The sequence below is a fragment of the Petaurus breviceps genome, unplaced genomic scaffold (genome assembly GCF_028583685.1).
Source record: "Petaurus breviceps papuanus isolate PSGF00001 unplaced genomic scaffold, PetGlider_PUasm1.0 164, whole genome shotgun sequence".
Classification (NCBI taxonomy): domain Eukaryota; kingdom Metazoa; phylum Chordata; class Mammalia; order Diprotodontia; family Petauridae; genus Petaurus; species Petaurus breviceps.
In genome coordinates, this window is record NW_027185735.1 from 6,355,746 (window position 1) to 6,368,809 (window position 13,064).

Below are 13,064 nucleotides of genomic sequence, written 5' to 3' on the forward strand. Positions count from 1 at the left end.
TGGACTTTGATTAAGAAGACCTGAGCTCATGTCTCAGCTGTGACTTTTACTAGTAATGGAATATTTAATAAATCATTTAATATCTACCATGATTCTGAGTTTCCTGATATGTAAAATGTGGAATAACAATATTTTCACAATCTACCTCACAGATTTATGGTAAGGAAGCAGTATATAATTATATATTATATGTAAGTATGTAATCTATAATTACTGTTATCTTGAAGAAGATATTTTGGTGAATGGTTCTCAAACTTTTTGATTCTCAGGAACGCTTTACATTCTTAAAAGTTATTCAGGACCCCCAAAAAAGCTTGTGTTTATGTCAGCTATATCTATTTATATTTACCATAATGGAAATTAGAATGTCTTAATATTAGATTATCCAAGTAACCTTCCAAAAGAAACCAAGAAATTTTAGCTATTGTGATAGCCTCACTGGATTTGTTACTTAAATAAGGGGAGTTGTGCAAAATTCTCAGAGATCTATAAGTTTCCATAAAATACAATATATATGCATTATCCATTTCAACTAGGTCCTTAAAACTTAAAAACTCCTAAAAAGTCCAAAAGGTTCAAATAAGTATGAAAGGTTCTTGAGACATAAGAGCCTCAGCCAGGGTAATTTTTTTTCTGCTAATTCTATAAGAAAGATAAGTGACTTTTACTGATTCTACAAGAATTAGAAGAAAAAATTGCAAAAAACCAGAGGCTTCAGGCACAATAAAACAGCATTTATATATTATGCATATAGTTAAGGGGACTACATAACCAACACAGGCAGGATATGGACTTGTATAAGTATATATACATAAATACTATATGTACACATAAACATGTATGTATAAGACAGGGAAAATAGCTTTCTTCAGCATACTGTATTTTATGTATTCAACAAATCAATTTTAATACCACTTTTGTTATTCTGTCTGGTTATTAAAGGAAAATTATAAATTTGTTTCCTCTTATTCATATGAATATACTCACAGTTTATTTGAATTGATAAAATATTCCCTAAGCAGCCTATTTTGAATTTAATGGAGAAAATGCATTTTTACTGAGTATCACTACAAATCATACAGTCCAGGTAACTTCTTTTTTGTTTTTACCATCATAATTTGCTTTATATATGCTTTTTATAAGAAATTAATTAATCTTAATTTTAGTGAAACCTTATTTGTCCTATGTAACTTTGTAAGGGAAAAGGTAGCCTTTTACTTCCTTCTGCAAGAAAAAAGAAATTAGTGTAGCATCCTCTGAAAAAAAAAGTGTGTATGTATGTGCATGTGCATGTACATGTGTAAAAGATTAGTTTTCTATCCAGTCTGCAAACTCTAATTTTCTAAAACTGTGTTTGGCTTCATTTCATTTCACTAGAGAAGTTCTGTCTAGGAATGTTTGTGAATTTGAAATAATCCAGAGAGATTCTTAAAAGTAAGATGTGTATCATCCTTTTATTTATCCAATTTTTCTCCCTAGTTTAAGATTTAGGATCCCAGATTTAGAGCTGCAAGGGACCTTGGCAGTCATCTAATCCAAATTCCTCATCTATAGATAGATTAGAAAATTGAGGCCCAGAGAGATAAGTGATTTGTCCAAAAGTCACACAGAAAGAACATGAATCCAGGTACATTTGTTCCTAAGTTCAATGCTCTTTCCAAAATATCACAATTTAGATATAAGCCAGTTAGAGTGAGCCATGGCACTGAGGAAAACTGCCCATTTCTTAGAGGAAAAAAAAAAAAAGGTTGTTGAACAAAACTGACAGCCGAAAAAAAATTGTGAAACCAAAGTCCTAAAAGACAGATAAGAGTTAAAAGTTTTACCAATTCAGCAAAGATAATGATAGGTGACTAATAAGAAACACTGAAATAGCATTTTGAACCATCATTGACTTCAGTTAATTACTGTAAAAGGAGTCTGCTCGAGAGAAAAAATAACAAAATGTGGACTAAATTAATTTTTTAAAAATTCAATCATGCTCAACTCAAAATGAGACTATTATAAATTCTGACATATGTTTCTAGTTCCCATGACAAATCAAAGTTAGGAAACTGAAATTAGCACCTCTGCTGAATACAACTACTGTTGAATTAAAGAGGTCATATTTTTCTTATCATCAAATACGTCCAACAGAGATTCAAAATGCTCTAACAGGATACCCAGGGGATTAAAATTTATCACCATACAAGTAGTCTAACCCATTTCTAGAGAGTTGCATATGGCATTTACCCAAATAAAAAGAACTCATTATTATTTACATGTCACCTGACTAGATTGGTACTTAAGGACCACAAATTTCAATCTTTTAAAACACAAGTTGTATGTTAAACGTCTCAGTGTTTTTGTCAGGCATAGAAAGATAAGAAGAGAAGACAATTTTGGGTAATCTGAAGTAACAGTTATTGTGATCCTTGTGAAGAAAGCAGTTACATGTAAATGTTAATGATTATAGAAAAATATAGTATTTTAATTAAAAACGTGTTTTTGTTCCCTCTCAAGAATTTTATACCACAAATACATTCTGATTTTTAAAACACAAACACACACACACGAAAAAATCTAAACATAAACCAAATAAAAAGGAAGGGGAAAATTTTGACCCAAGATTTTCTCTAAAATAAAAGGGAAGAAGGTATTAAAAGAAAATCATGTAGAAATAGAAATTTAAAGTATGAAGAATAACAACTGAACAATCAAAGAAATCAGAAATAAAAACAAAGCATTTATGAAAGGTTAATGAAAGTAAAATAGAAAATACCTGATTTACCCCCCCCAAATTAATAAATTTACATTTCCTTTTCTTTAATACATATCCTCCATAAAACAAACACTACTTAAAAAAATATATCTGTACACATTCAAATGAGCAAAAACATAAGTATAAAAAAAGGAAATCACAGGAGTGCTAAATTGGATTTGGAATGCTTACTAAATTTTAAAACACAACACAAAAGAATATGCTGTTAATTAATATCCTATAATCTTACTTTCTTGAAGGTTAAGTGGGGGATTAATGAGATTATCTAAAGTCCGAGGTCCATATTCAGACAGTGGTGAGGCAAATCCAGGAACTAAGCAAGAAAATATCCAGAGCTGTTCTTTACTACAGTTATTCTGAAGAGCTTGTAACCATAGCAAGAAGAGACGGACACCTTCACGCCTGATCTGAAAACACAAAACAATTAAATACAACATAGAATTTTTACCCAAACAGAAACAGAAGGATATGGAAGATCTTTTTTTTTTCTTTTGAGACCAAAGTTCTCTAAAAAATAAAAAAAATTAAAATTTGCCAAAAATCATAACTATCACCACACTAGATCTATAAGTATATATTTCATTATATCAAAAGCTGAATCTATGGAACTGATAAAGCAAGAAGTTTAGGCTTAATTTATCTTTACTGTCCCAAGATAAAAACAATGAAAATCCTTTCAAGTAATGAGTTAATTCCATAGCAACCAATTCCAGGGAAGGTTCTAGGTTCTTACCACTATAAACTATAACAGCAAAAAGCCAATCTTTCTTTTCTCTCTCCCTCTCATCATGACTGAGCCAGGGAGCAAAAATGTCAAGAAAAACACTGGTTTCTTGCCAAAGATAGAAAATACAAAATCAGATGAAAAGGAAACTTTCTCTAGTAACCAGAACATTCTCCCTAGTGCTAGTAGACACTTGATATATGCTGAACTCAATCAGGTTCTCTCCTACCTGGGCACTGTAACTCAAATATTACCACAGTTTCATTTGCTATCAGAAATAGCATAAGTAGAAAGTGTGTTAAAACTGGAGAAAAGAAAACCTACATTCAAATCCTGACTCAGATAAATAGGTAAGATTATCTCACCTCTCTAAGCCTCAGTTTATTTATTCATCTATAACATGCAAATAGTAATATCTATAGTACCTCCTTCATAGTTATTGTATTAAATAAAAGTATATTTGCTAATCTTTGCAAGCCTTAAACAGCTATATAATAAATGTCAGTTACTATTTTTATTATTATTGTTACTATTACAACCCCTACCAAGGCTTAGCATACAACAGAAAGGTGAAGAAGGAGGTTGTGTATTTCTACTGCAGTTAAAGCTAGGTCAGTGCAACTGGAAGTATAACCACGAGGTATCAACTGAAATCACCTTGCCTACCACAGATGGGCAGCTTCCATAAACAAAGCACAAAACTAAGTGGCAAATCAGAAAAGTGAAATATAGTACATGATGTGCTGTCATTTGTACTTCAGAGTGGCCACAGTGAGAGTAGAAAAGCAATTTTGTTGCTTTTGTTAGTGGAAAATGTTTTTCCTCTGGACAAGGACCAAAATAAGAGACTTGTATCTTTAACAGGGCCGTGCAGCTCCAGGTTATAAATGTATTTAAGGGACTTGACATCTTGGGGGGGGGGGGCGGGGAATAGCACCCAAGTACTGAAGAGGATTGCAGTATTTTTAAATATAATCATAACGCCCCCAAAGACAATTCAGTACCCATTAAGAAAGAGAAGAAAAACTAAAGGAAAAAGGAATAAAGTAAGAGACACATGCTTGTTTCACATTTTTTCACACCACAATTAAATATGACTACAAATATATTCTAAAAAACCAGAGTATTTTGCATAGAAAAACACAAGTGCACATCTCTTCTGTCACAAAGTAAATCTGAAAAAGTTTTTAAAAGTCATTCTAGTAAAAGAAATACATTTTATATACCTTTAAGGAGTTTCCTGTGTGAAGGAGTTTCTTTAAAATCAATCCTGCAAAGAGAACATTCATTTAAATACTTATCTTTTCATGTAATTTGATAGCCACCCTAAAACTCCTTGTCCACTTGCCCTGCTGCCTTTACTTATTGCCATTTCTGTCCTACTAAACTTCCAACTCAGCATAACCCCCATCATCCAAAATTTCTGCTCCTATTCCTGTGATTTCAACCACTTATGCTAAGAAAAGCAACATGTTGTAGTAAGCAGTTGGACTCAAAGCCAGGAAAATCCGGGTTCAAGTTCCCCTCTGACTCATACTGGCTGTGACACCATCAGTCACAACCTCCCATGGGGAAGACCAGCAGTTCTTCAACTTTTAGGTCTCAGGACAACCTTTTTAGACTCTTGGAAATGATTGAGGGCCCCACAAAGAACTTCTGTTTATGTGGGTAATATTTATAGATTTTTACCATATTAGAAATTAAAATGTCTTAGTGTTATTATGAAAAGAGTTTTGACCTTGAGGACCCCCATAAAGGTTCTTGGGGATCCCCCAAGATCCCTGGACTGGAATTTGAGAACCACTGCACTAGGCAACTTCTTAAAACTCTAAGCTACAGAGAAGGTCCTGATCTAAATTGTTAGGGGGATCTTCTTTTCATCTAAGAAGTCCCTAAACCTATGAAAAAACAGGTCTGGTCACAATCTCTTCACCTGTGCTGCATAACCTCTTCTGGGTCTTTCTCGTATTTTTTTCTCCTGTCTCTAAATCTCCAACCACCCTTCCCCCACTAAATTTTTATTTCATTGAGTTCAAGAACATCCTACATTCTATAGCAATATACTTTAATATTCTCTTCCGTGACTTTAAACTGCGGTGGAATCTGGAATACAAAAGACCTGGGTTCAAATATTCTCTAATGCTAACTAGTTAAGTGATCCTAGAAAAGTCATTCACAAGGCTGTCATGAAGCTTAAATGAGAAAATGTTAAAGTGCTTTGAAAACTTTAATGTCAGTTACTAATTTTCTCCTCAAAGAAAAAAAAATGTCTGCCAAGAAAAAAATCCCTCCATTTTTATGTACCTGATTCATCCCTCCTACCTCCTCCAAGACCATGTTATTTCAATTATCTCCTCTAACACATCTTCAAAAAGTCTAAAATATAACTCATATTTTGCTGCAAATCCATCTGTCCTGCAAACTTCTCTATTTCTTTTAAGCACATTAATGATTATAATTCTAGGAACCCAAATTTGCAATCTCAGTCATCCTTGACTTACTTCTTTCTGTATTATCCTAAGTTTTGCTGATACCAATTTACAACATCTCTTTTATCCATCCTCCTCTCCAATCACAAAGCCTCTTACCTAGACTGTTGCAAGTCTTCAATTTGGTCTTCATAATTAGTCTCTCTCCTCTCCAATCTGCTAAATGGATACTCCTCTAAAACACTGATCTGACCATGTCACTGGACTACTCAAGTATCTTCAATGGATCCCTACTGCCTCAAGCATATAATGACTCCATAAGCTCATTCCCACCTACTTATTAGTAATATTTCATGTTACTCTCCTTGACACACTCATCATTCCAGTCATTGTTGAACACAGCATGCCAATTATGCCTCTGTGTCTGAATAAGTTGTTCCCATGCACTATATTAGAATCCCTAGCTTCCTTCAAAGCATAGTTCAAGTGCCACCTCCAACATGACTTTTCATAATTCACCAGTTAGTGCCCTTTGTCTCTTTATATTACACTGTATACATTTTGCACATATGTATACATGCTGTTTCCTCCCAATAAAAAGTAAACTTTTCAGAGCAGAGAATAATTTTGTTATTGTATCCTTTTAGGCTTAGCAGAGTATCATAAACATAAATTTAATGTTTGCTTAATTCGACATACTCACTCCCTTTCCCAATGGCTTCCCTGTCCATATGTCTATCTCTTCCCAGTGCTAAAAAAAAGTTTTCCCTACACCTCTCTAACCCTTGAGCTAAGATTTCACATCTTTCCTCTCTTTCATCATCAAACTTTTTTCTAAAAAAATGGTTCTACTACCTCACTACCCATTCACTTGTCAAACCCTTGCACTGCCTGGCTTCTGCTGCCATGATTCCATTCACATTTCTCTCTCAAAGGTTATCACTTTGTAACTACAAAATCTAATGGCCTTTCCTCAAACCACATTCTCCCTGACCTATGTGAAAAATTCCCCTTCCTTTTTGATACTTTCTGTTCCCTTGGATTCCTTGAGATCAAATTCTCCTGTTCTCCTTTCTCTAATGACTCATTCTATATTGCCTTTATAGGTCCTTTTCCTCAATGTTGATGTTTCCCAAATTCGTGTCCTTGATTCTTTTATTTTTTCTCTTCATTTAAGGCATAGAGAAGGATATGGAGTATTGTGTGTGAGGAATGGCAAGTGAGACAGTATAGCTAGACTGTAAACTTACATTTCTAACTAGCTACTAAACAACTCTACCACATCTCAAACAAAATAAAATATTTTGAGAGGCTGTCCTCCATGCCTGGAATTAAATTTCCCTGCTTCAAAGTTCAAATCAAGTTTAACTCAAAGTGGCTTCTTATATAAAAGGCTTTATCTAACAGCCCCAAGTGCTGGTATATTCACCCCCTCTCCTAAAAAATTACATTGTATTTACTTTGTATATTTTTATATGTTTACAGGTTGTTTTCCCCAATAGAATGTAAACTCCTTGAGGGCAGGAACTACTTTTTTAAAAATATCTGTAACCACAGAGACTAAAACAATACCTCTCACATGGTGGGTGTTTAATAAATATTTACTGACCAATGGGTTCATGAGACCAGAGACGTAATACATGCCTCCAAAAGGTTCAAACTATAATCTAGCCATACCTCATCCTATGCAATCAACATTTATATGTTCCAATGAAATTTTTCATGAGGAGGTCCACTGAAGGTCTACTTCTAGGTTTTTTTATAATTATGTGGTTAGTAGGCTAGCACTGAATTTGTCTAGCTGTTATCCTAACTCCTCAATATAACTGATATACGATATACTTTTTACAAGCATATTTCTACACTTTAAGCCATTCCTTGCACAAATCATCCGTGTAATATGCTGTAGCCTATGTCACTCCATTGCCCTTTGGGTCCCTTTGAACTGTGATTCTTTGAAAAGTGCAAGATTTCACATAACATTCTTTTTTTTTTTTTTTTTGCTTTTTTGGAGGGCAATTGGGGTTAAGAGACTTGCCCAAGGCCACATGGCTAGTTTTTCTTGTGTGTGTATTAAGTGTCTGAGGCTGGACTTGAACCCAGGTCCTCCTGACTCCAGGGCCAGTGCTCTATATTCACTATACCACCTAGCCGCCCCCATCACATAACATTCTTAAAACTGTGAATTTTTGTTTTGGAAAGCTTGTTATTAAAGTGCTATATGATTTCCTATATGCAATCTAATCAACTCTCTCTCTTATATTCAATTTTGGACCCAACTGATAGTCTTCTACAGTATCTGAGATTTATATAATTACAGACCACCACCATCCACTGAGTAGATATGAGGATAGCCACTCAATCACATAGAACAATCTGGACAATAAAAAAATCTTCATTACTTGGTTTTTCCTGTGTGGATTCTTAGGCCAACTTTTTTTTTTTTTTGATAATTCAGATATCTCATTTGGGAGGCTCTGTAGTATTCTAGGGTTTGATGCAGTCAGCACAATGTCATCTAATAGAAGAGCATCTGGAGGCCCTCACCATATACTAGGAATCCTTCTTCAACTAGCACTCGGTCTTGTACCTCCTCTTTCTGACAGTGACAGGCAACTTTAGTGAGCATATATTTTCCCAGCTCAATTCCTTGCTTGCTATTCATTATCAAAGGATTGTTTAACAAATTTAACCTTTAAAAATCCTACAAACTCTACTGCTCACTGAGTAAAACACCACTTAACTTGGTATTAAAAGCCTGACACACAATCTGGTATCATCATAAATTTCTAATCCCATCTCTTACTACCTTCCAAACATAATCCAGGCAAATTGTACTACTCCACTCCCCATTCATGTGCTAATTTTTTTCCCTTGGTTTACAGGTTTTTCTAAGTCTCAGTCTCTTTACTTTCCTGTATCTGATGAAAACCTTCCCAATTTTCAAGGTCCAGTTCAATGCCATTTTCTTTAAAAAGCACAGCATGGTGCAGTAAATAAGCACTAGGAGGCAGGGATTTGTAGACTTAATGTGAAAAGGGAGGGTATATGGTTTTAGTTACTCATGTGCAGGTGGAGGCCAGTAGTAGTGGCTCATCTATGACAACTGCCTAGAGGCCTAAAAAGACTCCCAGTGGCACACCCAAAGGCAACCCTGAATAAAAGGGACTGACCTAATATACTCATTGAAGCTTCTATCCAGATGGAGACATTAATGCTGGAAAGATCCTATAAAAGCAGTCATCTTGCAGGGTTTTGGGGGGAGTTTCCTTTTGCTGTTGGAAACATGAGCTCCCACCTTTAATGTAATACTTTTAATAAAAAAATTTTCTTTAGTTATTGTGGCTCTCATCGTCCTGGTGTTCCCACAATTCAAACCGGGCTATGATTCAAATACAGGCTCCTGGCTACATAACCCTGGTTATTCTAGCTTTCTGAGTCTCATTTTCCTGACTACTAAATTAGGAATAATCCTTGAACTATTGTGAGGAAAGCATTTTGTAAAATTTAAAATACTATGTAAATGTGAGCTATTATTCCCAAATCAGAAGTGAGCAATCTTTCCCAGTTTAAATCTCACAAAGTGCTTCATTTATACCTTAATTTTATCTTTCTATTTCGTGATTAGAAAAAGCTCTTAGTATCACCTGGCAATCCACTAAGATTTGCAAAACTGATGCTTATCTGCTTTGGTCTAAAGGATTTTCTCACCAGGAGGTACCTACAACAATTAAGCTGCAGGTCACAAGAAAAAAAATAAATTTAAAAACATATATGTATATACATATGTGAGAGTGTGTGTGTGTGTGGGGGGGTGTGGGTGTGGGTATGGGTGTGTAATTATTGGTACTTATTTTTTCTTTCCTACTAAACTAACAGCTCCAAAAGGGCAAGGATCTCCTTTTACATCTATTATACCTACAACTGTGATCTGATAATAGTAAGTATTTCTGTGAATTGAATTATTTAGTTCTAAATGTCAGAGTTCTCGGTCAGACTTGATAAAAACCTTTTTAACAAGTCCTTGGCAAACTCCAACTTAATTTTGGTGACCCTAATATCCTTTTGGCAATAATCTCAGTGCCAGCAGGGAGTGAAAAAGATCACCTTCCATAAAATATAATTTCTTAAACTAAAACAGAATATACAGAAAGACCATTAACTATAAATAGAACATCACATATATTCTATTTCCCCTTGTTTTAGATTTAAAATGGAACAAATGAAAACTTTTCCAATTAATCCACTGAAAAGTTCTGTAAAGAATTTTTTTTTGCCTCTCCCAAGGTCGTAAAATTAAGTTTTCTCTACTTCTTTACAAAAATTATCATTGCGTTAAACTTAAAAAAATCTGCTTCCAATTCATTTTTTAAAAATCTTCAAATTCTTCCTTTACATCAAATTTAATCTTTTTGCAGCAAGCAAAATATCACCCTTCTTCTTTATAGCTTGCCAAACAAAATCTGTGAATAAGTTTTAAACAAACTACCAAGAATCAGAAAGCATTAAATAATTGCCTCTAATTTTTTTTTAATCAGCTATTTGAAATCTAAGGGTTGCAATTTATGTGACTTACCAATACTATGAAACTGCCATCGCTGATGAATCCTTTCTGGAAGAAGCTGTAATATTTTCTAAAAGTCAATAAAGAGAAAACAAAGAAATAAATGATATGAAATAGATATGCTTGAAATCCTATAAAATGAAAAACAAATTACAAATATTAAGATCTTAGAGCTCTTTGTGCGAAAAATATGACACAAATAAAAAAATAGATATTCAAGTTAACTTACTATTACTTGGTACTTTTTTAGCACTGATAACTTACATAGTACTACAAAGGAACCATAATGTAGCAAATAAATCTAGCAAAGACTTAAGACAATATAATTTAGGAAATTAGAAATATTTCCATCAATTTTTTAAAAGGATAAAAATCCCCTTCTGATCCAAATCCTTTCCTCCTTGAGAATTAAAAAAAAAAACAAAACATGCTACAAGCATTGACAGTCAATCAAAATAAATTTCCACACTGGCCATGTCCAAAAAATTATTTTTATCATTCTGCACTATAGCTGCTTCATCTCTCTAACAAAATGTGGTATGTTTCAGGGATGACCAGGTGGCGCAGTGAATAGAGTACCAGCTCTGGAGTCAGAAGGACCCAAGTTTAAATCCAGCCTCAGCCACTTAATACACTTACTAGCCATGTGACCTGGGGCAGGTCACTTAACCTCAATTGCCCTGCTTTCCCCCCTCCAAAAAGGAAGGGGCAGCTAGGTGGCGAAGTGAGTAACGTGCCGGCCCCAGAATCAAGAGGACCCAAGTTCGGTTCCAGCTTCAGACACTTAATACCCATACAAAAAAACTAGCTCCGACCTCAGACACTTAACAACCACACAAATAAACTAGCTCTGTAACCTTGGGCAAGTTACTTAATCCCAACTGCCCTCCAAAAAAAAAAAAAAGGAAGGGAGAGAAGGAGTAGATAACATTACCAATAGGCCATTTGGTAAGGGAACTATCATTCCAGGGAAGTGCATATAGTTAAATTTGATGACATTAAGCAAGACAATATGATGGAACAGTACAGTAAACACTCTCACTTTTCCTTCCTAACACATCTTTGGAGTAGAAGGAAAATGTTATCCCAATTATAAATGATAAAAAAGACGACAGACTAATAATTTTCCCAAGGAATAAAAAGCAGGACCCTGCTTTTCATCATTTATTATTTTATTATTTATAAAGTTCTTCTTCTTTAAAAAATAATTATTAGCCCATTTTTGGTAAATAGTGCTCTTTTAAAATAATAAAGATATCTATGGCCACCATATATTACATGGAAAACACAGGAAAAGGAAATTATTTGTGTTAAAAACACAACCTTGGCAGGTTTACTGGTTATCACTCAAATATTTCAATAAATCTTCTGTACATATGAGATAAAGGTAAAATATGTGAAAGGGCATCAACCATTTTTTAAACACAATTAATTTATTTCTGTACTATGTATATTTATTCTTTCCTAAATATCTTAAAAATAAAATTCCTCAGAATTAAAGGCTATTAAACAAGCATCTTTCAAATTTCCCTTTGGGTCTGGATATCAGGAAAGGTACCTTAATGCTTTTTAACAGTAGTGGATAGTCTCAGTTATGATTAAAGCCAAAAGAAAAAAAAGTTAAACAAGGTGTTCCAATAATTTTCATATGAAAGCCTCTACCATCTAAAACTACAAAAATCTGGCACCATACCAGATCAACTGTTCCCTAGTGAATGCTTTGTATGCCTTCTCAAATTAGTTTTTACCTCTTCTCAACTCCCTTCTCAGTTCCTTCCTCAGCCTTCTACATGGTCTTTCTCATTCTCTGTGACAGAGATCAGAATGCTCCTATTTTGTCTTTCAGATAGTTAAGAGCAAGCAGTTATTGGGGAAGAGCTGCTGTTTCAGAAACAAATGCTAATGAATTTATGAGCTCAGAATTATTAAGTCTTGATTACCAACTCATATATAATAGTAATGGAATGAAACAAAGGAAAACAGCTACAGGATAGAAGGGAAGTTCCTTCTATTTGTTTAGAGTTTTCAGTTTTATGAACAGACACAATTTTCTACTTCTGAGCACACATACATCTTGGGAAATATAGTTAGTATCTCATGTTTAACAAATATAATTTAAAAATCCAGGGGCGGCTATGAGTTCAAATCAGGCCTCAGACACTTAACACACACACACACACACACACACACACACACACACACACACCACACACACAACTAGCTGTGTGACCTTGGGCAAGTCACTTAATCCCATTTAAGCCCTCCAAAAAGCCAAAAAAAAAAAAAAAATCCAGTTCCATGTAATAAAGAGGTTCTTTCTCATGTCCTGGCAGAGAGCTGTTTCTAATTGTTTTTATCATGTAGCTATATGTAATGGTTATGGGATTTAAAGATCTTCCATGCTCCATTGGACTTGCTGACATAGCAGGAAGGGGCGGAGCAAGAGGAAGCAGAAGCCAAGCTAGAGTTCCTGCGGTGGCTAGCAGTGGTGGCAAGGGCGGCAGCAGAGGCAGCGGCAGTGGGGGCGCGAACCCCTTTTTGAGTCAGCCAGAATTTCTGCTAAGGACTCCTGCTGGGGACTTTCAG

The 13,064-nt window shown here is 34.6% G+C and overlaps 1 protein-coding gene across 4 annotated transcripts in view; it reads right to left on the reverse strand.

Moving 5' to 3' along the window:
• The window catches only part of RALGAPA1 (Ral GTPase activating protein catalytic subunit alpha 1), a 323,542-nt gene that overhangs the window by 293,144 nt on the left and 17,334 nt on the right, over positions 1-13,064 (reverse strand). For all 4 annotated transcript variants that reach the window (XM_069082259.1, XM_069082260.1, XM_069082261.1 and 1 more), the window contains exons 4-6: positions 10,491-10,548; positions 4,712-4,755; positions 2,991-3,168 (exon numbers count right to left, since the gene is read on the reverse strand). In XM_069082259.1, the coding sequence (XP_068938360.1) occupies positions 2,991-3,168; positions 4,712-4,755; positions 10,491-10,548 (280 nt within the window). The remainder of the gene's footprint in view (positions 1-2,990; positions 3,169-4,711; positions 4,756-10,490; positions 10,549-13,064) is intronic.